The 25,090-nt window shown below is 41.8% G+C and overlaps 1 protein-coding gene across 2 annotated transcripts in view; it reads left to right on the top strand.

Annotated features, from left to right (window-relative positions):
* Window positions 1-24,001, top strand: part of SDAD1 (SDA1 domain containing 1) — a 28,531-nt gene extending 4,530 nt beyond the window's left edge. For both annotated transcript variants that reach the window (XM_032334607.1, XM_032334608.1), the window contains 19 exons: window positions 2,649-2,759; window positions 4,436-4,507; window positions 4,641-4,741; window positions 6,367-6,424; window positions 7,019-7,093; window positions 8,218-8,319; window positions 8,861-8,930; window positions 9,623-9,726; window positions 11,785-11,842; window positions 12,927-12,985; window positions 13,971-14,047; window positions 14,208-14,305; window positions 14,411-14,487; window positions 15,422-15,548; window positions 17,609-17,703; window positions 17,843-18,033; window positions 18,139-18,223; window positions 19,041-19,202; window positions 23,721-24,001. In XM_032334607.1, the coding sequence (XP_032190498.1) occupies window positions 2,649-2,759; window positions 4,436-4,507; window positions 4,641-4,741; window positions 6,367-6,424; window positions 7,019-7,093; window positions 8,218-8,319; window positions 8,861-8,930; window positions 9,623-9,726; window positions 11,785-11,842; window positions 12,927-12,985; window positions 13,971-14,047; window positions 14,208-14,305; window positions 14,411-14,487; window positions 15,422-15,548; window positions 17,609-17,703; window positions 17,843-18,033; window positions 18,139-18,223; window positions 19,041-19,202; window positions 23,721-23,768 (1,770 nt within the window). In that variant the 3' untranslated portion in view covers window positions 23,769-24,001. The remainder of the gene's footprint in view (window positions 1-2,648; window positions 2,760-4,435; window positions 4,508-4,640; window positions 4,742-6,366; window positions 6,425-7,018; window positions 7,094-8,217; window positions 8,320-8,860; window positions 8,931-9,622; window positions 9,727-11,784; window positions 11,843-12,926; window positions 12,986-13,970; window positions 14,048-14,207; window positions 14,306-14,410; window positions 14,488-15,421; window positions 15,549-17,608; window positions 17,704-17,842; window positions 18,034-18,138; window positions 18,224-19,040; window positions 19,203-23,720) is intronic.
* The last annotated feature ends 1,089 nt before the right edge of the window (window positions 24,002-25,090 follow it).

Here is a 25,090-nt window from a genome sequence, read left to right as displayed (position 1 = left end):
CTGGGTGGTTGCCCTCTCAGTCTGTCGCGGGTATCTGGCTATCCCAGAGGTACAAAAGCCCAGCCTCTTCTCTCAGTGTGGGTCCAACTTTGTGTTACAGTTTGTGCTCCAAGGCTTCTGTGTGACTGGCCTAGAGCTGATCTCCAGCCCAGGACGTATCCTTGCTCAGCTTTTCTTTGGTCTGCCCTACCCTGCTTCCTTTACTTCTCTTCTAGAAGAGCCCACCCTCGACAAATCACTGTACTGAATCGGCCTCTGCTTCTTGGGAACCCAGCCTAAGGCATTTTCAGATTTCATACCTCTGCTTTTCAGACACCCCTGCAGTAGGTAGAACTGACACAAATATTATGATTAAAAACATGTTAATATCTTACACCAAAACTTATACTACCTCTGTAGATTCAGTTTTGTTTCTTTCTCTTACATTTTCCCAGAGTTTTTATAATTCTACTGTTTTTATACTTCTTTAGGATTTTATTAATTTGATTAGGCCTGAAAGAAGAGATACCATCAGACAAGCCAGAGTTTCAAGGTCTAGGTTGTCAACTGAATGACTTTCAGTTGGGATGTGGGACCTGGCAGCACAGCTGAAGAGACTTCAGACTGTTAGTCAAAGGACGTCTACTTAAGTCATAAAACTTCAAGTCCCTATAGGTCATACAGATTGGGATTTTGAGTATGAGACTTACTATCTTCCCAAGGAATTAGGTTCCCTTTAAGTTTTGTGTGTCTCATAGTACCCAACCAAACCAGTCTGCAGGCATTGTTAAATAAGTAAATGTGTGTGTTTCTTTATAGTTCTTTATCGTGATTAATGGGTTTTTAAAAAATAATTTATGGAGATTTCCTTTCCTTGGAAACAAGGGATTGAGTCTGTGTAATTAGCATTCTTCTTTAAAGGATTCGTTTAAAAAAGCTGGTGGATCCTCCATTTTTTTTAAGATTTTATTTATTTATTTGTTTATTTATTTGACACACAGAGCGAGCACAAGCAGGGGGAATAGCAGGCGGGTGGAGAGGGAAAGCAGGCTCCCCGCTGAGCAGGGAACCTGATTCGGTGCTCCATCCCAGGACCCCGGGATCCAGACCTGAGCAGACACGTAACTGACTGAGCCACCTGGGCGTCCCTAAAACAAACTGGTGTCTCCTCTTTCTAATTGGTGATTGTGATGACCACCGGTCCTTTACAGTTGCTGGACTTTCTGCCTAGTGTTTGGTTATTTTCCCAGGACTTTTGAATTATTCCCAAGGTTTTGTTCACTTTTTCCTACTTACACAGATAGAACAGACTTCGTTTCTTAATGGAAGAAACAAAATACCCATGTATTTTGTGGTGCCGAGCAGAGTACAGAGGGGAGAGACAGAGGGAAAGGGAAGGAGAGACTCCAGGCAGACTCGATGCTGAGCTTGGAGCCCACCGTAGGGCTTGATCTCCTGACCCTGAGATCATGACCTGAGCTGAAACCAAGAGTCAGACACTTAACCAGCATTAACCAAAGATGCCCCTTGTATTCATTTCTTTTTTTAAGTGTTATTTATTTTTTTGTTCAAATTATTATCACCTGGCCAGTGGGAGATTTTCAGTCCTTTTGACTAAGCTCTTTTTTAAAAAAAATACTTTATTTATTTATTTGACACAGAGAGAGAGAGATATCACAAGTAGGCAGAGAGAGGGGGGGAAGCAGGCTTCCCACTTAGCAGAGAGCCCAATGTGGGGGCTCAATCCCAGGACCCCAGGATCATGATCTGAGCCGAAGGCAGAGGCTTAACCCACTGAGCCACCCAGGTGCCCATAAGCCCCTTTTATTTTTGAAATCATCCTTACATTCTGGCAGAAATCATTCTAAAACCTTTTTTACTGCTTTTCCTGCAACAAGACTTGGAATCAACTACTCTCCAAGGATTACTTGTTCCATTCATGCAGAACAGTAGTAGAAGCCAACCTGGGCCATAAGGGTACTTGTGAAGGTTGGTGGTAAGCGGGAGGCTGTAAGTGCTGTTGGCTGATTCTTGGTGCCAACAGTACGTCCAAGGACTGTCTTGGAAGGTGACAAATTCAGACTGATGATTCCCATTTATTCTGTTCTTGTTACCCCATCCTTCTTATCTTTGTGCATTCATGGGTCGCTAGGGGGTTGTCATTTTTTTTTTTTTTAAGATTTTATTTGTTTATCTGAGACAGAGCACAAGCAGGGAAGAGTCAGAGGGAGAGGGAGCAGCAGATCTCCCCGCTGAACAGGGAGCCCAATGTGGCACTTGATTCCAGGACTCTGAGATCATGACTTGAGCCGAAGGCAGACACCTAAACAACTGAGCCACCCAGGCACCCTGGGTTTGTCCTCTATCTTGACACTTCCTTGACCTCCATGTGTAAAGCAGCCCCTCCACGGTCACTGCGTATCAGTGATCCTACCGTTCTTCGTGGCACATGTCACTGTCTGAGAAACACCTGTTTATGTGCTTCCTCGCTCCTCTGTCTGCTCTTCTGCCCGCTCCCAGTGGAAGGTCCGTGAGGGCAGAAGCTGTTCTGTTCTAATGCCCAGAATAGTATTTAACTGGTAGAAGGGTGCATGCTCTTTTGGGACATACATGCTCCCTTTTCTCATCTTTTTCATCATCACATGGTATGTTTTCTTTTCCTTCCTTAGACATTTTGCAAAGCTTTGATCTTGCTGAGAAATAAGAATCTCATCAACCCATCGAGTTTGCTGGAACTCTTCTTTGAACTTCTGCGTTGCCATGATAAGCTTCTGCGAAAGGTGAGTAGCAAAATTGCTTTATTCTCCCCTTATATTTTCATTTTTCCTTACAGTGACGTTAAAACTTAGAGATTGAATTTTTTTTCTTTTTTTAAAGATTTATTTATATATTTATTTGACACACAGAGATCACAAGTAGGCAGAGAGGCAGGCGGCGGCGGGGTGGGAAGTAGGCTCCCCGCTGAGCAGAGAGCCTGATGTGGGGCTCGATCCCAGGACCCTGAGCATGACCCAAGTCGAAGGCAGAGGCTTTAACCCACTGAGCCACCCAGGCGCCCCTAAAACTTATAGATTGAATTCTTAATACTTCATGTTGTTGGATGCAGTTAAGAATAATTTTAATAGGAAAAAATCCGTGCTTGTGTGTATACAATGTGGTACTAATAGCTAACATTTATTGAGTGCTTCGTTTTTCCCAGCTACCATTCAAAGCTTTTTAAATATTTGTTTACTCGCAACATGAGATCGGGTTTATTATTACTGTTATTTTACAAATGAAAAGGCTGAGGCACGAGGAGGTAGAATAAGATGCCCAGAGTCATGGGCCATGTTAGTGGGGAGGCACAAATATAAACCTGGGCAGTATGGCTCCGGAACCCGTGCCTTTTTCATCTGTACTTCACCAGCGAGCTAAATCAGAGCATGGACTGGACACCACTAACTCTAACACCCCATCGCCCAAACACTTCTTTTGTTATTAAGATTTCCCTGTGACTTGTATTTGCTTGTATAAGTAATACTAGGGCTGAAGGTTTGTGAAAGAAATTGAAGAAAGAAAAATTTAAGTTTGCATTTGTTAAAAAACTTTTTTTCCAAGTATTAGAGACTGCTACCATTTGATTTTAGCAATTATATTTCTGGGCCTAATTGTGAGATAAAAGTTGTCTATGGGAGCATATTTTGGGCACCTGTGGATTGGTATACCGGTTAGGGGCTAAGTAAATGGAGCAATTTTCCTTTATAAAAATAACTTTATTGTGATATAATTCACATATGATTCATCTATTGGAAATGTACAGTTCAGTTGTTTTTAGTATATTCATAGAGTTTGCAGCCATCACTACAGTCAATTTTGGAGAATTTTTATCCCCCTCAAAAAGAAACCCATTCCCATTAGCATTCACTCCCCACATCCCATCTTTCTCAGGCCTGGGTAACCACTAATCTACTTTTGGTCTCTATAGATCAGTCTGTCCTGGGTGTTTCATATAAATGGAATCACCCAGCATGTGGTATTTGTGTCTGGCTTCTTTCACTTAGCGTCTTGCTTTCAGAGTTCATCCGTGTTGTGGAATGTGTCAGTACGCCCTTCCTTTTCGTTGCCAGGTAATACTCCGTCATATAGGTGGACCACACTTGGTTTGTCTTTTCATCAGTTAGTGGACAGTTGGGTTGTTTCCAGTTTTGGGCTATTACGGGTAATGCTGCTGTGAATGTTTGTGTGAAAATATATTTCATTTTTCTTGGAATTGTTGGGTTATATGGTAACTCCTTGCTCAACCTTTTAAGGGCAACTTCCCTTTTGCATTTTTGCTGCTTCTTTGTGTTTTGTTTATGGTGCTTATATCATGGAAAGTCGGTCAGATTAAATTCTCCCATGCACTTGTACTTTTCTGCAAACTGAGCAACGTTAGAAATGTTAGTTAAATGTGTATGTTTTTGTTTCCTTTCCTTAGACTTTATACACACATATCGTCACCGATATCAAGAATATCAATGCAAAACACAAGAACAATAAGGTGAACATAGTAAGTACCTTTTGTTTCCCATGTTCGCAGTATGCACCAGCAGTGTACAGGTTAGATGTGCTATACATTGTACATATTATACATATAATACAGTGTTAATATATTAAGTCTTCTTTCTCCTCTTTTTCTTAAGGTGTTGCAAAACTTCATGTATACCATGCTAAGAGACAGCAATGCAACTGCAGCTAAGATATCTTTGGATGTGATGATTGAGCTCTACAGAAGAAACATCTGGTAACGTATATGTGTTTCTTGAGAAGGAGACAGACTCTCTTTCCTTTATAATTACTACAAAGTACATAGACAAATATTTTTCTTGATCTCTGTCACAGATTAAGTTGGAAATTTTTTAAAAACAGCAATCCAAATAACTAATAACATCGGCCACCATTTCTTGAGCCGCCTACGCCGCATATGATTTTTTCAACCTTTAGAATAACATAATGCAGCTTATCTGGCATTATCCCCATTTTATAGGTGACAAAACTAAAGTTCATGGAGTGTAAACTTAGTAGTTAGGCAAGGGCAGAGCTGAACTTCAAACCCAGATGGCAGACTGCGAAATCTGTGCTCATTCTACTCTGCCAGTCTGAGGATTTTCAAGTTCATTAATCCCATGTATGTAAAGTATCAGGCTCTGCAAACTTCGGTTTATTGGTACATTGCTCCCAATTCCTGTCTTTTTTACTATAAAAGTAATATTCATTGCAACAAAAAATTAGGAGAAGCTAGAAAGGTTATTAAATTTTTTTTTGATAGTTTTACCACCCAGAGGTGATCACTGTTAATAGTTCATGATATTTTCTCCTATTCTTTTCTTTAATGTGATCTTTCCTTAATGTAATCTTTTTTTTTAAGATTTATTTATCTATGGGGCTCCTGGGTGGCTCAGTCATTAAATGGCAGCTCCGGTCATGATCCCAAGGTCGTTGGATCGAGCCCAGCATCGGGCTCCCTACTAGGCGGAAAGCCTGCTTCTCCCTCTCCTACTCCCCTGGTTTGTGTTTCCTCTCTCGCTTTGTCTCTCTCTGTCAAATAAATAAAGTCTTCAAAAAATAAAAGATTTACTTATTGTATAAAGAGAGAGCGTATGCACACACAAGCAGGGGGAGGGGCAGAGGAGAGGGGAAGAAATCCTCAAGCGGACTCCTGTTGAATGTAGAGCCCCACATGGGGCTAGATTCCAAGACCCTGAGGTCATGACCTGCTGAAATCAAGAGCCGGCCTCTTAGCCAGTTGAGCCACCCAGACGCCCCCTTTAACATACGAATTTTTAGGTACGGTTGGATTTTGCAGTACTATTAAGTTTTTATTCATTTTTTTGTTTCTCTTACCTTGACTATGTTCCTGTGTCATTAAAAATTCTTCAAAACAACCCATACTAAATGGCCAAAATTTTCTGACATAAAACTGGGCTAAAGTTTAATTAAATGTTTACCTATGGTGGACAATTTAGCAATCCATGACTTTTTTTTTCCTATTACTATTTATTTTTTGCAACCTACAACTTTATTTTTTAATTTTTATTTTATTATTATTTTTTGAAGATTTTATTTATTTATTTGGCAGACAGAGATCACAAGTAGGCAGAGAGGCAGGCAGAGAGAGAGAGGAGGAAGCAGGCTCCCACTAAGCAGAGAGCCTGATGCAGGGCTCGATCCCAGAACCCTGGGATCATGACCTGAGCTGAAGGCAGGGGCTTTAACCCACTGAGTCACCCAGGTGCCCCAACCCACAACTTTTTAAACTGTGGAGTCTAACATGCAGGAATATATATTGTCTGTTTTGTGCCATTGTCAATGCTTTGAAATGCAAGAGAATGAAAATTTACTTGGAAAACACTCATCTGTCTCCCCCAGGAATGATGCCAAAACAGTCAATGTGATCACAACTGCATGTTTCTCCAAGGTCACCAAGGTGAGCGTCCGCAGAGCTGTGTGAAGGCCGTGAGTAGCAAGGAGACGGGCATGGGAGGCAGAATGGGCTCGCAGTTCGCGTTTGGTCGTGCTGCTCCCTTTGTGTTGAGGCTGCCTCCCTGGGTCATCTGTGCTTTAGAGGAGGCAAATGAAGTTAAGAGTTTTTTAAATGCTTTGTAGTAAACTATAGCCTTAGTGTTTGTTTTCTTCTATAATTCTTGACTGTTCTTTTGGGCCTGGGCACAGCTGAAAGAAATTTAAGAATATGTTTGACTTTTTGTTAGAAAGGCTACAATGTCACTTTTTGGGGTAGGGGCAGAGATGTAGAAATTCCTGGTAGTCTTCTTAAAGGGTAACTGCATAGAGCCTGGCTGTTCTTATCTAAATATATCTTTAAAATTATATATATACTTTTGGGACAAATAATGTTATAACAACATTTGTGTTTTAATTGAGAAAAATAGGCCCAAATCCCATCAGTCTGATTTTGCTCCTGCAGATCCTAGTTCTGTGCGAGAATAATGCATAAACAGAAGTATTTATTCTTTGTTGTAAGCTGGGGTGAGTAATTGACTTCATTCTGATTGGTTTTTAGATATTAGTTGCTGCTTTGACATTTTTCCTTGGGAAAGATGAAGAGGAGAAACAGGACAGCGACTCAGAATCTGAGGTTATACGTTCAACCGTAGATGCTTCTGAACTTGACCGTAGTCTATCAGATTTCATTGTTGCTCCCAGTACAGATTGTAAAATCCATGACTGCTCAAGTTAGAAAGACACTTACATATTACCTTTATCTTTTATTGTGTTCTGCCATGCTGAGATTTTATTCTATTTAGAATTTGTCACTTACATTCACTAAGATTGGGTAAAGAACTAATTGTATTCATTTAGCCTTGTTCTTAGTTCAAAAGCTATACCTCTAACTCATTATATAAACTTAGAATGAAAATTGCTGCCAGTGTATTTTCTGAGATGATATCAGTATCATAGAGTGTTTAGAGAAGGAGAGGAATAATATCGTGGCATCTTTTTAAAAGGCAAAATGAAGATATATGTCATGAAATTTTCTTTATTAAAAAATATTTTTTGGTAAAATCAAAAATTTTTAAGAAAAAATATCCTTTCTCATATTAGCATTGTGGTAACAGTACAAGACAATGTAATAATCTCTTTTAATTCATTTTGTTATTAAATAATGTGTGAATAATATATTCTTATTGTAAAAAAATTAGAGATACTATAGGTAAAAATTTTCTTGATCCTGTCTTATTCCCACTTCCCTGTTTCATCTTCACAGATAACCATTTTATTTCCCATGCATTTATGTGTATGTGTTCTATGTATATTAGATCTTTGAAATATACATAAATAATATGTGCATTAGTCTGCAACCTGCTTTCGTTGTGTTGTATGTATAGATACACCAATGCATTTAGTACATACAGATCTACCTCCTTCTTTTAACCTCCATATATTCCAGAATATGAATGTTTTATAGCTTAAGCATTTTCCTAATGATAGTGTTTCCAGTTTCCTTTTTCAAATAAAAGCGAAGTTGTATTTTATACTTGCATAAGAATTAAAAGCAGAATATAAAAACAAAAATCAGTGCTGCAGTGACAGTCTTTATATGTACCTGTTTGTACACATAGGCAAATCTTTTTTATTGAATTTTAAGTCGGGCTCATTTTTGATAGCAGTTGCAGAGTATAAATGCAGAGAAGTCTCTGAAAGCCTTACTGTTTGCTTCTATGCAGATTTTCCTTGTTTACAAAGTAGTTTCTTCTTCAGGATGAAGGACCAACAGCAAGAGACTTGCTAGTGCAATATGCCACAGGGAAGAAAAGCTCCAAACACAAGAAAAGGTTGGAAAAGGCTATGAAAGTACTCAAGGTGAGACTTGTACCTGGCAAATGAGGTAGGAATCATTAGACTGTAGAATATGGGGTTTTTAGCAAAAGCTTTTATGAATCTGAAATAAATAGAATTTTTGAAAAACTTAGAAATGTGTGATGAATTTTTAAGTACTAGTTTTTTAGATGTTGAAATGTTTTCAGCTCTAGCAGAGTCTGTGACTTGAATAAATTTGATTAAACTCACTTTTCACTTGTGATCAAGATGGCCTATAATAGAGTGTTTTTGCTGGATTCATCTTCTCAGAAGAGTATACCAATGAAATACATTTTGTATTTTGCAATGGTTAGTCTTAAACCTCATTAATTTAGCCCTTCTTTGTCTTTAAATGTTTATATTTCTAAATTCTTGTAAGTCTCACGGGTGCTATTTGCTGGAACATTTCCAAGGTTTAATGGAAAAAGACAAAAACCACCTTTAGTTCTAGTGGAAAGAAAGTTTTTGAAAGAAATTTGTTGTAGGTTCCCCTTCTGCAATAGTGTGGTATAATGTAAATGTTTTTCTTCTCATTTTATTTCAGAAACAAAAAAAGAAGAAGAAACCAGAAGTGTTTAACTTTTCAGCTATTCATTTGATTCATGATCCCCAAGGTATTATAATTATGACTTGCCAGGTTCCTTTCTGGCTTTTTCTCTGGCTGTTACCAAGGAATATAAGCTCCCTGGCACTTAATAAACAGTAGTTGTTGTTTACTAGTTGGTTGTAGCCTGGGGAATTATGTTCTAAAGTTGTAATTTCCAGTGCACAGCAAAATAAGAATGAGGAAGAAGAGTTCTTTATGTCTTTAACGAACAGTAGTGGTAGGACATTGTGCTTGACTAAATGAAAACTTGATAATCTCTTATCGGGGCAGATTCTGATTTAGTAGGTCTAGGGTGGGGCCTGAGATACTGTATCTCTAACAAGCTACCAGGTAGACCAGCTGCCGGTGGTCTGTGGACCCCACTTTGGGAAGCAAGGTTCTGAGAACTGTTAAGTGGGGCTCTTATCAAACAGTCAAGATGTGGATGCTCAGAACCTTGGGGATCCTTCAGACTTAACTTTGGGCACCAGTGAAAGTCCATTCACCTGTGTGTGAATCTTTTCACCTTCTTTATTGCTGCTTTATTGCTGCTGTTGGTGACCGTCCTGGTTCAGCAGAGTGGTTTCAGGTGCAGTCACACTCAATGACACACTCACTACCACAGTCACTGATCTAACGACTGCCTCTCTCTATACCTGTCAGATAATGCTGTGCAGACCGTGGACTCACAGTGTATTTCTCTGATCTTCTGCTTTCCAGATTTTGCAGAAAAACTGCTAAAGCAGCTAGAGAGCTCTACGGAGAGGTTTGAGGTGAAAATGATGCTCATGAACCTCATCTCCAGATTGGTGGGAATTCACGAGGTTCGAATTATGTTATGTTTCTCATTTTGGTGAGAATATTAGAAATAGAATTATTCCTGGTGAAAGGAAAGCCACTAAGGTAGAGCAGCGGCTTAATTTTATCCCTCAAAACCATTTAAACCCATACAATTTAGAGAAGAATAAAATCTTCCACTCCGAAAATAGCAATTTTTATCACTTTGTTTTCTTATCAGTAAATATGGATCTTAAATTCTACATATATTTTTATGGACAGACTATTTTATGTTCTGATTTTCTACTTTATTTGATCGACATGTACGTTTTTCTGAGCCATCATAACCCATGTATTTTTATCAACTATTACTCCATTCTGCAGTTTCTTTATCCCTTTATAGCTTTTCTGACTTCCAGACCACTCTGGTGGGAGATTTTCAGTGTTCGCAAACCTGAATTCTCTGGTCATTTATTTCATGTTGAATTAAATTGTAGGAGCTCCTTGGTGGTATTTTATATACATATATATGTATATCTGTATAGTACGTACATATGGAAACTTCACACATACAGACCAACTGCTGTTGTAGAAAATGAGATTTCTAGAAAGTTAGGCCGTGAAGAAATGGCATTGAGGTTGTTCCCTATCATTTCACTCTTGAGATTTGCTGCTGTGTACATCATTGAATGTGTTCCCTTCTTCCGAAAGTTTAAAAAAGAAAAAAAAGTTTATTTATTTATTTATTTTTTAATTTTTTATTTTTTATAAACAAAAAAGTTTATTTTTTAAAGCTCTTAAAATGTATGTATGTATGTATATATTAATTTATTTATTTTTATGTAATCACACCTAACATGGGGCTTGAACTCATGACCTTAGATCAGGAGTTGCACACTCTTGCAACTGAGCCAGCCAGGCACCCCCTTCAAAAAGTTTATTCAAAGAAGAAAAGTAAAACAGCCTTATTTATTGAAAATCTAGCAGTGTCAACATGTATTCAGTTAAAAATTAAAGTACATGTGAATGAAAGCACTTGTTCCCTTTTTCTAAGAAAACCTTAACATCTAATGAACAAAATGCCTTTTCTCCACGGGCTCTAGTCCTACAGCAGGATTACCAGATGAATTTATGTTATATTTGTGCAGAAATTTCATGTCAGGCCTGAATTTGAGCTTCATAGGAAAGCAGAAGTGATGTGTAATTTAAGCATGGTTTGATAGAAGTGATATTAGAGTTTCACAACTGACTACAGTTGAGCATCCATCTTTATACTGAATCTACATCTTCCTTATTACTGGTCTGGTTCTGGTTTTGCTTTGGGGCTAAATAGAAAAAAACCAATTTATTCTGACACGGTGAACTTTGCTAAGACAAGGCCATGTCCAAAGTTCCTCTCCTTGTAGTTAAAGATGACAGCTGCTTTGGTGAACATTTTGTAATGTATGGTAATGTCAAATCACAATGCTGGGCTCCTGAAACTAATACGATACTGTATGTCAACTACCGTTTGTAAACTACAGTTGCTTTAGTAACTAGACTCTGTCACCTTTATTTAGCTAGACTCCAGATTGCTAGTCTCTTCTCCGTAAAATACAGAGCTCAGAGTATTGTTGAGCTAAATAGCAAGCTTCCTGCAGTGTGATTGGACTGGTATCCAGTAATAAAATGAGAACCGTGGGGGTTTGGGTGATTAAATTATACCAGGTACTATTCAGGCTCGAGTTACTATTTTATCCCTTGCTTTGGGGCCTTAATATCATTGCTGTTCCTTCCTATAATCCTCTTTATCTTTGAAGACTTAAGAAAGTTAGTTCTGCAGCCACACCGATTTTAAAAGTAGAAGAATGTTACCTTTTGGTTGCCTTTTTTCCTCCTAGTTGATTGTGCATATACTTCTTCCTTGACATAATGAGGATGGCAGGAGCATGCCCTCCCTTTCCTTGGGTAACACAGTACAGTGGATCATGAATACTTACTGAGAAAAAACAAAAATAAATAATGATCCCTAGTTAGTTGAGCGTGGTGAGAAAATTGCGTTAGGGAAAAATAAACCTCTAGAGCATCAATTACATAAGTATTAAATATTATGCTTCTTTCCACAGCTTTTTCTCTTCAATTTCTACCCGTTTCTGCAAAGGTTTCTGCAGCCCCACCAAAGAGGTAAGCTTCCCACTTGCCACATTCCTTTGCTGAATAAGGGTTGGAAGAACTACCCATGCCTTTTGTTTTGGAATTATTAAAGGCAAGAGTGAAGAGTAAAGTGTGTTCTGTTTAAGAAGAGGGGAGGGAAACCCTTTTGTTTTCTTTACCCCAGTCTGTCATGGGTTAATTATTCTGCTTATCAACTTTAAGAAACAGTTATTTTTAGAAGACAAAAGACTGGATTCTCAAAGCAAGTCTTTTTGTAATATTTTAAACAGGTAGAAAGTTCTAAACAAGCAATCTGACCTACTGTAACTGTAATAGATATGAGAATTTTCTGTTACATTATCATTGTCCTCACATGTATTCTCAGTTCAAAACAACATAAGGGCAGGAAAGAAGAGATGGTTGCTTTTGCCTTTGACCTTGAACCAAGGTAGAAAGGAAGCCAGCATTTATTATTTATCTAACAGGAGCCAGGTGCTGTGCTAAGTGCTTTACATAATCATATCAGATCTCGCTTCAGTCCTGTGAGGTGCAGAAATAAAAAGACCAGGGTCCCTCGGCAAATAAATGGCAAATTGGGATTCACCTCACTTCTTCCTTTTGTCGGAGGGCTTGTTCCTAATATACGCTGCCCCTTTGAAGGGAGAGCATGCGTATATATTTGTGTTTTTAGTTATTTATTCAGTGATTTCTAGGCTGGACCCTGAGTTAGTCGCTAAGAATTCCACAGACAACATAAAGGATGTCCTCACCTCCGTAGAGCTTTCGTCTGGAGGGAGATCCGGAGAGTGCTGTGCATAAAATGTCTACATGGAGAAAAGTATTTTGAGGAAAAGGGAAGAATAAAGACAATACAGAGTGCTGGGGCAAGTTCTAGGTTAGATGTATCAGGAAAGGCATTTTGAAAAGGCAGCGACTGAGCAGGGACCTGAGGGAAGTGAGATGTGCGCCATGCAGGGCTCTGGGGCTAGAGGCTCCGGGCGGAGTTAAGCAGCAGTAGCGCCTAAGGCGAGAACGTGCTTGCCGTGTTTAATGATAGTCCTGAGAGGCAGAGCAGTAAACCGACTGTGATCTTTCTGCTCTCTTACATTTTTAGAAGTAACAAAGATCCTTCTGTATGCTGCCCAAGCATCGCATCACTTAGTACCCCCCGAGGTGAGAACTCTACCCCTTATTTCTGTCTCCTAGCAGTGCCACTACCAACTGTATCATGGTGGCTTTTCTCACTGGGCCGGTTTTTCTTCAAAATGAGAAGAGAGGGCGCCTGGGTGGCTCAGTTGGTTAAGCCGCTGCCTTCAGCTCAGGTCATGATCCCAGCGTCCTGGGATCGAGTCCCACATCGGGCTCCTTGCTTGGCGGGGAGCCTGCTTCTCCCTCTGCCTCTCTGCCTGCCACTCTGTCTGCCTGTGCTCGCTCTCGCTTCTCTCTCTATGACAAATAAATAAATTTAAAAAAAAAATTAAAAAAAAAATGAGAAGAGACACTAACTCTTAAAGAGATGGACATACAAGTTTAGTTAGAGAAACTGAAAAAATTTTTTCCTATAGAAAAGTAAAGTTCATTTTAGAAAAGTTGAGAATTCTGACTTTAATTGCTAAATCTTTTGTCAGAGAAGTCAAGAATATCAATAAATTAAAAAAGAGTATCAGTAAACTTATTTATAGTCATTATTTTTCAATGCGGATAATTCCTTTCTTTGATTAAAATAGCATAGAGGGGCACCTAGGTGGCTCAGTTGGTTAAACATCCAACTCTTGATCTCAGGAAACTCAGGTCTTGATCTCAGGGTCATGAGTTCAAGCCCTGTTTTGGGCTCCATGCTGAGTGTAGGGCCTACTTAAAAATAAATAAAATAGAATAAAATAAAGCAAAATCATTGGGTTGTCCTGAGTCAAAGCAATTGTTTAAATCCAACTTAAAAAATAATACTAAAAGAGAGCAGAATTTAATCTGAGGATAGCCGGGAAGACTGCTGCCCAAAGTATTTTTATCTGTCTTTCTCCGTCTTGAGTCCTTCCAGCTCCCAGACTGAGGACGGAAGAGTTTTACGTGAACGGTCTATTGTCCCTTCGTTCTCACCTGTTTGAGTAGAAGAGGCATTGTATCAGCACTCACCTCTTTTCTCTTATTCCCAATTCAGATCATTCAGTCAGTGCTCGCGACTGTGGCCAACAATTTTGTCACCGACAAGAACTCTGGGGAGGTCATGACAGTAGGGTATGTCGAATGTCCCTGGAGGCAGAGGATATGTTTTTAATGGACAGCTGATCCTGGAAGTCCCCAGTTTATACCTTTTGATTTAGTCTTTTTAGAAAACCTTAGATTAAACCATCTGAGATTGATGTTTGGGCTTTTTAAATTCATTTTCCTTTTCTAGAATCAATGCTATAAAAGAGATAACAGCTCGATGTCCTCTAGCCATGACTGAAGAACTTCTCCAAGACCTGGCTCAGTATAAAACACACAGAGATAAGAGTAAGATGCCTGTTTTTCTCCGTAGATCAAAGAATATCAAGTGACTCTTTTTTTATCAATAGACTCTTTGCTCTGGAGTTCCTAATTAAAGGTGTTATTTTACAGATGTGATGATGTCTGCTAGAACTTTGATTCAGCTCTTCCGGACACTGAATCCTAAGATGTTGCAGAAGAAGTTCCGGGTGAGTGAGACATGCATGTTGATCAAAGGTCGCAGTCTAAGAAGGTGAGACCAGCTTCCTACAGTGTGAGTTTTAGTGTTTTTGAAGCTTCCACTATAAGTACTGGTAATTTTATTCTCAGAACACAATTGAATTAAATCTTGTCGCTTTAACTGTTCTGTAGTCGGCACACGCTCTTTAATGCCAACGGAGTCTTACAGACCCATCAGGCTGTTTCCTCTTGAAAGCTTGTGACATCATTAACAGATGAGAATTCCAGAGAAAGGTCAGTAACTGATGCCAGTATTGAACAGGCTGTTTCCCAGCCAGGTAGAACCTCTTGGGAAGCGGGAAGGAAGAGAAGTGTGTGCTTGGAACAGAAAGAGAGCTGGCGATCTCAAGACTTGAGAATTGGATAGTTGTTCTCCGCTCACTGCCAGTGTCCGGATCATATCAGAGGAGAGCAAGGAAGTAGGAGCAGAGTCCTGGCTGAGGGATTTACTTTGCCCCAAGGCATAAGTCGACTGTTTTCTGTCGTTTGATTACTTCCATTGTTCATGATTCTCCCTTCTACATTCATCATCTTAGAGAGTCCTTTCTTTTGGAGGCTTAAACTCCCGACCCTAAGTTCTGTATCTGAGCTGGGATCTAGAGTGTGTGCCTCACTGACGGAGCTTCCCAGGTGCCCTAAGAATCCTTTTCATGAAAGAACCTTATTAAAAACCTTATTTAAAAAACAAAGAAACAAACCCTTATTTTAGGGGGTGGAGAAGGTGACGGAGGGCTCCGTCGGTTAGCATGAACCTCTTGATGCTCATGCTTGGGCTCCGTGCTCCTCAGGGAATCTGCTCGACGTTGTCTGCCGCTGCCTCTACCCCCACGAGCACGAGCACACGTGCGCACTCTGTCTCTCTCTCAAATAAATAAATCTTCAAAACAATGTTCTTTCCTTTAGGGGAAGCCTACGGAGGCCTCCCTAGAAGCGAGAGTGCACGAATATGGAGAATTGGATGCTAAAGATTACATTCCAGGAGCAGAAGTTCTAGAAGTTGAAAAAGACGAGGATGCTGAAAACGATGAAGGTTTGTTTTCATTTCACCATTATTGGAGATAAAATCACTCCTATACAGTATCGACCTTGAAATCTTTATGCTGACTGAACATTCATTGAACAGATACTTCCTGAGCAAGGACTGTGTGCCAAGCACTGTTAACAGGCACCGGGGATCAAAATGAACGTGGTTCCTGCTCTTAGGGAACTTGCACTGTAGTGTAGAGGTCACGCCCTCAGGACGGCTGCCCCTTAGGTAGAGCATGCGGGGCACTCGGGAAAAATATTAGTTTTTTGTTGCCTAGAAAAAACGATGAGGATTAGTCCTGAGCAACCCCCCAATAAGCAGTCCCCTTGTTGAAGAACACTTGTTGGACGTTATTGAATGCTTGAGAAGACTCCGTTCTGATTTCCAGGATTAGCCTTTATTCCTTGGTTACTAGAGTCCTGTCTTCTTCATATTAATTCATGAATTGTATCAGCAAAACTTTGTAAAGCCTTACCCGTGAGCTAGCCACTGTCAGTGTAAAGATGAATGGTGTCCTTTCCTTGAAGACCTTTCTTAAATAGCTCAGCAGTAAAGTGTGTTACCAGCATTTATGATTGAAATGCGGCCTAAGGGCAAGAGAGAAGTCAGGTCTACCCCAGAAGTTCAAAGTAGGTCTCAAAGAGGGGCATCTGGGTGTGTCAGTGAGTTAAGCATCTGACTCTTGGTTTTAGCTCAGGTCATGATCTCAGGGTCCTGGCATTGAGCCCCGTGTCCCCACGGACTGGGGAGCCTCCTTGAATCCCTCTCTGCCTCCACACCTGCTCGAGTGGCCTGCGTGCTATCTCAAATAAAGACATTTAAAAAAAAAAACCTCGGGACGCCTGGGTGGCTCAGGTCATGATCCCAGTGTCCTGGGATCGAGTCCCGCATTGGGCTCCTTGCTCAGCGGGAGCCTGCTTCTCCGTCTGCCTCTGCTGCCACTCTGTCTGCCTGTGCTCACTCGGACAAATAAATAAAATCTTTAAAAAAAAAAAACAAAACAAAACTCAAAGATGCTGACCCATGAGCTATATCTTGACTAATAAGTGTGGAATGGTAGAATAGTGGAGATTTTCCAGGCAAACTGAGCAAAGCCCTGAAGGATATAAGAAACTGTTACAGTGGGGGCACCTGGGTGGCTCATTGGGTTAAGCCTTTGCCTTCAGCTCAGGTCATGATCTCAGGGTCCTGGGATCAAGTCCCGCATCTGGCTCTCTGCTCAGTGGGGAGCCTGCTTCCTCCTCTCTCTCTGCCTGCCTTTCTGCCTACTTGTGATCTCTCTCTCTCTGTCAAATAAATAAATAAAATCTTTTTTAAAAAAAGAAAAAAAGAAACCATTAGAGTGTAGGATACAGGGTGGAATGTAGCAGGCGACCAGACTAGAGCTAGAGCTGAGGCCTCTGCTGGCGTGGTTGTGTGTATGCCATACCAGAAAGATGAACCACTTCCTTGTGGGGAATAACTGAAAAATTGCAAGCATCTGTGATTTCGAAAGCTTACTGTGCTGTGACTCCAGTAAGAACTAATTCCTCCTTATTGAGGTATCTACACGGTCCTTCGGCATCCAGAATCTTCCACTTCCGTTCTCTGAATGACTGTTTCTAACAAGTTTCTAAAAACATGTATAAATGCTCTTAGACAAGTTGTCAGACCCTTGCTGTGTGGCCAAGAGAAGTGTCCGCTTGCTGTTTTGGTGGAAAGAACATTGGCTCTAGATTCAGACATGATTTTTATGATTTCACCGAACGGCCACATTTTCTAGCAGTGTGGCTTGGGTGGATATCTTAACTTACAGGGTCTCTTACTCTTCTTTTGAGTCATGAGAGTTAAAAAAAAAAAAAAAGTGATTCTAAGGTTTTAGCGTATGGTAGATACATGGTCAGTGCTTATTTCCCGTTCTATAAATTAGTTAAATTGATGTGGTTTATTTAGCAATAAACATTGTCCAATCCTTGGTCAGTCGAGCTCCATTGGCTTTAACCTTGCTTTTGCTGAATTTATTTAGACTTACAGTGAGTACAGCGTGAAGGGACAGCACTGACAATGTCTTGTGTGTCACGCAGATGGATGGGAAAGTACCAGTCTCAGTGAGGAGGCGGATGCCGATGGCGAGTGGGTTGATGTGCTGCACTCTTCTGACGAAGAACAGCAAGAAATAGTAAGTCCTGGAATGTCCTCATACAGCGCCTCACTCCGATGTTTCTTAAGACCTAATTTGTGCTGGGCGGGGCCATGGGAAGCGCTTAGCTCTCACTTGAGCTGGTCGCTCTTTAAACCTCTCTCGTGTGCTTTCCAAGTCCCAGAAGCTCAACAGCATGCCCGTGGACGAGCGCAAAGCCAAAGCGGCAGCCGTTAGCACGAGCCGCGTGTTAACTCAGGAAGACTTCCAGAAAATCCGCATGGCCCAAATGAGGAAGGAACTCGATGCTGCCCCGGGGAAGGCCCAAAAGAGGAAATACGTTGAAATTGATAGTGATGAGGAGTCCAGGTAAAACGACCCATCCCGGGGCTGCTCCTGTCCGCTCCTGTGGTGGCGCGGATCAGGAGAAGGGCCTCCGCCCTGGTTTCAGACAGTACTTGTCCTTCACCGCAGGGGCGAGCTGCTTTCTCTTCGGGACATTGAACGCCTTCATAAGAAACCGAAGTCTGACAAGGAGACACGGCTAGCAACGGCCATGGTAAGTGAAGTACCATTTCAGCCCCTGGTTCTTCAAACAAAAAGCAAATAAGGTGAAGAATGAACTAAAAGGAGCAGTATTTTATTCTGATATTTTAAATAAAGGTATAAATAGCATAGAAGAAAATGCACAGGCGTTGGTTCTGTTAGATGAGTTTTGACAAATAGCCAGGAAACCGCCAATCCAAAACAAGATGTAGAATACAGAAAGGCCCTACCCCTGTGCTGGTATCTGGGCGGCTCAGTGCATTTATCCAAGCTATTGGGAAAGCAGGGGGATGTTTATAGTCGATAAAGAAAAGCCTCTGGCACGTGCTGTGGCCGTATCTGGTTGCACATCTCCAGCCTCCAACCTCCTGTCTCACCAGCTCCGGTTTCTACACCTTTTTTTTTTTTCGCACCATCCCATACTGGTTCCACATCACCCTCTGCATTCCGTTGGTACTGGAACCTGTTCAGATGAGTTTAAAAACCCATGTTCTTCCTTCTCCACCTTCTCATTTTCTGTCCGCGCTTCCTGAAAGTCTCCACCGCCCCCTCTCTCCCGCCGTGCATGCCTTCGGCCGGCCGAAAACAGCTCATTCCTTCCTAGGAAGCTCCTCTGATCTGACTGGCTGAATTATGCCCTTTTCTGCCACTGAGCTCCCTTGCCCCATTTCAGTGTACCATGGTCATTTCTCCCCTGGAGCGAGTTACTGGGGAACAAGGACAGAGTTCCAGCCTCCTTTTGTCCTTGGCATCAGTAGAGCGCCTGGCGTAGCGGAGACGTGTCTGTGGGGGAGCTGATCCTCGAAGTGTTCTTGTGTGTGTGCTAATAGGCCGGAAAGACAGACCGAAAGGAATTTGTGAGGAAGAAAACCAAAATGAACCCATTTTCCAGTTCCACAAATAAAGAGAAGAAGAAACAGAAGAATTTTATGATGATGCGATACAGCCATAACGTCCGGTCAAAAAACAAGCGTTCCTTCCGAGAAAAGCAGGTGAGTTCAGTGAGGCTTGATTGGTGAGAGCGCTGTTGTCGTTTTAAGACGTCTGTACTCTTGAGGCAGTTGTGCCTTTAGGACCCTGTGTTACGTGTGTCTTAGGATTAATGGGGAGCATTATTGGAGAGCACGGAGAGGGGGGAAGTGGTCAGGACATGCAAATCCTACACCTGACTGGGTTGAGTTCACCTGTGTGACCAAAGGGGCGTCCATTTCCTTCCTCTATAATCAAAGGAGTGGAGGCTAGACGGTCTGTAAGGTCAGCCCTATGCTAACAGTCTCGACCCTGCATCTGTGAAATACAATACGATCCTTCCTTATGTGCCCTTTTGCAAAGCTTTTATGTTTACAGGTTTCTATATACAGGCTTTGCTGTGTAGTCCTATGCTGCCCAGCTGGCTGGCTTATTTAGTAATTCATTAGAATAATAAAACAGATTCATGTTTTCTTACCTTTCTCCACGGGGAAGGTACCAGAGCATTTCTAAATGTATTCTGAAGGATCGCCAGGAAACCAAGTCAGGAGCAAACCAGGAAAACTAGATTGCTAGCCAAGGATGAGCCTGCCAGGCCAGAAAGTTAATGGCCCGATTTCCAGGGCAGTGTTCCATCTGAGGGGGCACCAAGAGAGTATTAACTAAATTAAGGTGCCATTTAAAATCTACCTGGGGCTCCTGGGTGGCTCAGCCGGTTAAGTGTCTGCCTTTGGCCCAGGTCATGATCCCAGTATCCTAGGATCAAGCCCTGTGTCTGGCTCCCTGCTCAGTGGGGAGCCTGCTTGTCCCTCTCCTTCTGCTGCTTCTCCTGCTTGGGCTCTGTCTGTCAAATAAATAAAATACTTAAAAAATAAAATCTATCTGCTTACTTCATTTTCCTGGTTCTAAACTATGTCCAGCAACATCATGTAAATAATACAGTGACAGCATTTTGAAGAGAGGTTGTTAAAATTGAGATGTAAAGCAGGGTACCCTTTCGGATTTTAAATACCTGAGTTGTGCGGTACCGGGGGGCTCAGTCAGTCAGGCCTCTGACTCTGGATCTCAAGGTCGCGAGATTGAGCTCACGCGCTCAGCAGGAAGTCGGCTTGGATTCTCTTCTCTCTGCGCCTTCCTCCTGCTCGCACTCTCCCTCTCTCTAAGCAAACAAATCTTAATAAATAAACATCTGAACTTTGCCAATTCAATTTAAGTTCATAGTTGAATTGATTCAGGCTGTTAACTTGTCCTGCAGCAGACCTTTGTAGGACGCTAGGGTTGAAGAAGGGTAACCACTGAGTTTTAGCATGGGTTGTTCCTTCCTTTATTACGAAGTTTTTGTGACCGAGGGTGTTCCCCGACTCCCTCCTCCTCTGTTGTTTCAGCAGGATTTTTTCTGGCATGGTCTGGAATCCTAGCTTCGTTCCTGGCCAGCACCTCTTGAGTCATGAGGTGAAAGGATTTTTTATTTAGAAGTTAGAGTTCACGGGACATCGGACCTGTTGGTTCAAGAATGTCTTTCCTTTGTTCTCCAGTTTCTTTGTCATTTAGAGCCTTGAGAGGAGAATTTCTGTTTATGGATCCCTGCCCCATATTTTCTTCAAGGTCTCTTCATTATAAAATTTGACTCTGGGTTCCTGATTTTCTCTTACTTGCTTCTTCCCTCTAGACCAGCCCTTCCCAATAGAAATTCTATACAAACTGCATGAATAATTTTAAAATAAAAAAATAAAAAGAAAGAGGTGAAATTAATTTTCGTAATAATCTTATTTAAGCTAATATATCCAAAATAGTATCATTTCAATATATGATCAGTATAAAAGTCATTAGATACTGTACCCTCTTGTTTTTGAACTAACTGAAAGCCAGTATGTTTTACCCTTGTGGCACATCTCCGCCTGGACTAACCATATTTCCAGTGTCCAAGCGCCGCATGTAACTGGTGGCTGCGGGATCAGCCATGCAACTTCAGAGCATCCCCCAAACGGATGCGTGATCTAAAATAGAAGAACCCAGTTCAGTCTACCTTTTGTGTCTATCTTTTGCTCCTCACACATTACACGTCTGACATTTATGGTCACCCAGCGTGTGAATGTTCTGTCCCTACGCGAGCAGTTTTCTATAATACTGGCAAGGTGTCCTGCAATGCGGTGCTGACGTTGTTTTCCTGGAGGCGGTGTCAGACCCCACAGATTCATTGATCCCACAAGCCACTGTCATGAGACTGCACCTGCCGCCTTCCCCAGCTCCCCTCCCGAAAACACACGCACGCACGCACGGACACACACACACTTCAGAAAGCAGTCGCAAGCCCAGGTGATAACCTGTGTTTCTGACCAGTTACCCACTCTTTCGGTTTGATTAATTTGCTCCAGCTGCTTAGGGGACTCAGAGCAGTGGTTACTTAAGTTTACCAGTTTAGTAAAGGACACAGATGAACAGCCAGGTGAAGAGAAACAGACGGCAAGGTCTGGGAGGGTCCTGAATGCAGAACCTTCTGTCCCTGTGGACAGACGTGGGATACGTCGCCCTCCCAGTGCAGATGTGTTCACTAACCTAGAAGCTCTCAGAGCCTCACACTAAAGGGATTTTTTTTTTTTTAATTTATTTGACAGAGAGAGACACAGCGAGAGAGGGAACACAAGCAGGGGGAGCGGGACAGGGAGAAACAGGTTTCCCGCCGCACAGAGAGCCTGATGTGGGGCCCCATCCCAGGACGCTGGGATCATGACCCAAGCCGAAGGCAGATGCTTAACAACCCAGCCACCCAGACACCGCTAGAGGGATTTTTTGAAGGCCTCATCACTTAGGCAGAATCAATTATTAGTTCCATTTCCAGCCTCTTTCCCCTCTCTGGAAAATCATGTGTGTTCAGGGTGGACGGGGCCAAAAATTCGAAGGTCTTTCTTCGACCAGCCCATTTCCAGGAACCCATCTGGTTGCCTCAGTAGAAAAGATGCTCCTAGTGCTCTTACCGTGTGGAATTTACAAGGGTTTCAGGAGCCTTGTGTCAGGGACAGGGTCAAAGACCAATATTAACAGGAGATGCCCTTATCACTTAGGAAATTACCAGTTTTAGGAGCTCAGTGCCAGGAACCAGGGCTAGAGACCAGTGTATATTTTCTATTATTTCATACACCCGAAGCACCCTCTGGAAAAGTCACATTTCATACCCCTTTGACTCTTCCATGATATTTTGTTGTCTTAAATAAAAATGTCTTCCATGGCTTGACAAGTGTACATGAGGTCTTTTTATTTTTTTAAGATTTTTAAAATTTATTTATTTGACAGAGATCACAAGTAGGCAGAGAGAGAGAGAGGAGGAAGCAGGCTCCCCGCCAAGTGGAGAGCCTGACGTAGGGCTTGATCCCAGGGTTATGACCTGAGCCGAAAGCAGAGGCTTTAACCCACTGAGCCACCCAGGCGCCCCGCATGAGGTCTTGTTATACATTTTTGGAGTACACTCACAGAATATGAGAAAAGGTCGGGCATCTGGGTGGCTCAGTCAGTTAAGTGTCTGCCTTTGGCTCAGGTCATGATCCCAGGGTCCTGGGATTGAGCCTAGCATTGGGCTCCCTGCTCCTGGGGGAGCCTGCTTCTCTCTCTCCCTCTGCCTGCCCTTCCCCCTGCTTGTGTGTGTGTGCTCGCTCGCTCTCTCTCTCTTCCTCTTTCTCTGCTAAATAAGTAAATAAATAATCTTAATTTTAAAAAGAAGAATACGTAAAAAGATGAGGCTAGAAAAGGAAGGTAAAGCGTATGGCAGAGGGAGGAGGAGCTTGCAGTGCGGCCTTAAGGAAGGTAAAGGAAGAGGAAGGAGAAGACGCAGGTCCCTGTGTTCAAATGCTGGCAGCTGGAGGGGCAGGGAACTGACATGTTTATCACAAAGTTTAATGAGCAGAATTAAAGCTATGGAAGCTTGGGTTATAACATCATTCTCTAACATACAGTTCTTACCCTGTGCCTTGACTATTCTAAAGCTTTCCATTTTTTAACTAACTTAATCAGTATCCAACAATATGAAGAGGTACTGTGATTTTAGATTTGACCGATGAGAAATTAAGACATGGATGAGTCGGAGAAATACCTCCTCAGCCATGCAAATTAGGTTAAAGTGAACTTAATTTTTCTACCTTAAGTGTCTACCCTTAGCTATTCTGCCTGTCTACAAAGACATACCAAGACCCGGATATGAATAAAGGCAAGGAAGCAATAACTTAAAAATCATAAAATCCAAAAAATTTGAACATATAGATAGAAAGTCAGGCCAGTTCCACCCCCCAAAATTCTTCAAAGCAAACAAATAAAACCACGTATCTATATTGTTAAAATTCAAAAGCCAGGGGTCTTAAAAAATTTCTAGGAATCAAAGAACAGTGCTTGGGAATTCGTGGAATAGCATCTGTCACACACCTAAAACACACACTTCCCTCAGGATGATGTGTTGATTTAGTGATTCCATTCTGGTGCACTGCTGTATAACCAAATTAGATTAACGGGGTACCCAAGATTCCCACATTTAAATAATTTTTCTTACGTTCCAGCTGGCACTACGAGATGCACTTTTGAAAAAGAGAAAAAGAATGAAGTAACTTCCAAGCAAATTTTCCATCCCAAGAAGAATGCTACATTTGTATCATTATTTTGAAAATTAATCAAGGTTGTCTGTTTACATTAAAGAGTCCTAAAGTACTTTATTGTGAAAAACAGCAGTAAACATGGTAGCAGTTTAGTGTTTCTGTTTTGGAGATGGGTAGTGGTGGGAATGTGTGAAATGGCCCCGGTGGTGGTGGTGTAAAATTACTTTCACTTTGCATTGGGTGCCTGCTGATTGGCACTGTAGGGACAAGAACGAGTGAGCAGTGGCCCTCCCAGAAGGCATTCGCAGCCTGTTCGGGAAACGCGAGGGGGCAGATGTGTGTCGTGTGTGTATCTGGAGTGCAGTGTGAATAGTTCTCTAATAGAGGTAGGTCTGTGCTTCGCTGGGGTTGTAGAGGCCTCTGCAGGGCACGGGAGTTCAAGATTTTCTCTTTAAACGGGACAATGTTACAAGAGTAAGAGTTTCTTACTTGTATATAGGCTTACCTGCTCAGAACAGGTCCCTGCTGTACAGATTTTTCATAGCCAATTAAGCTCTTTCAGTCCATCCAAAAACTGTATTTTTTTGAATGCCAGGTATAGGCTTTTTGGTTACAACCTTGCTTTTTAAATTGCCTTAAGTATAAATAGTAATCGTGGAGTGTCTTTAGTTCGTCATTTGGACCACCATAGAGGAAAAAGAAGTCGGATTGGTCTCCCCAGCCCGCCTTCGTGCTGTGGTATCTTCAGCCCACTGTTTGCTTTGTCTCGGTAAAGGGTTCCGAATCTCAGATAGGTCCTGTGGTGTGTGTGGACTGCTGTGCTGGTCTCCCTTCCCTTGGCGCAGCTGAGTAGCCTTCAGGGGACACAGGGCCGTGCTCAGCCTCTGTTTGCAAGTCATTGATTTGGAAATAGCGGGTGCCTTTGCCTCCGATTTCCTGGGTCATATTGTGGTAGATGAGAAAAGTGTTCTCTGTTATTTTAGAGTAAAAGGCAGTTTTCTGCCCACCAGAATTAGAAAGTAGCTTCTAAAACTTCTCTTGTTCACTCTCTGTGTTCACTTTTGGTTTTACGTGAAACTTTGGGTCCTTCTGCAAAGATGCCTCAGATCACTGGACCTTCGTTGTGAAAATCTTGAAGTTCAGGGACTAAGTCGCACTGGCCCGGTGAGAGGAGTTCTCAAGAGTCAACTTCAGTAGCTTTAGGGTTTAACAGGAAGTGTCTGATGCAAATCTGCTATTTCAGACCTGAAACTTCTCTTTCTCTCTCTCTCTCTCTCTCTCTCTCTCTCTCTGTACTCTTGAACTGGGTGTCTCCTTGAGAGAGGTAAATAAAA

This window comes from Mustela erminea, chromosome 2 (genome assembly GCF_009829155.1).
Source record: "Mustela erminea isolate mMusErm1 chromosome 2, mMusErm1.Pri, whole genome shotgun sequence".
In the NCBI taxonomy this organism is placed as follows: domain Eukaryota; kingdom Metazoa; phylum Chordata; class Mammalia; order Carnivora; family Mustelidae; genus Mustela; species Mustela erminea.
This window is presented reverse-complemented; position numbering and strand designations above follow the sequence as displayed.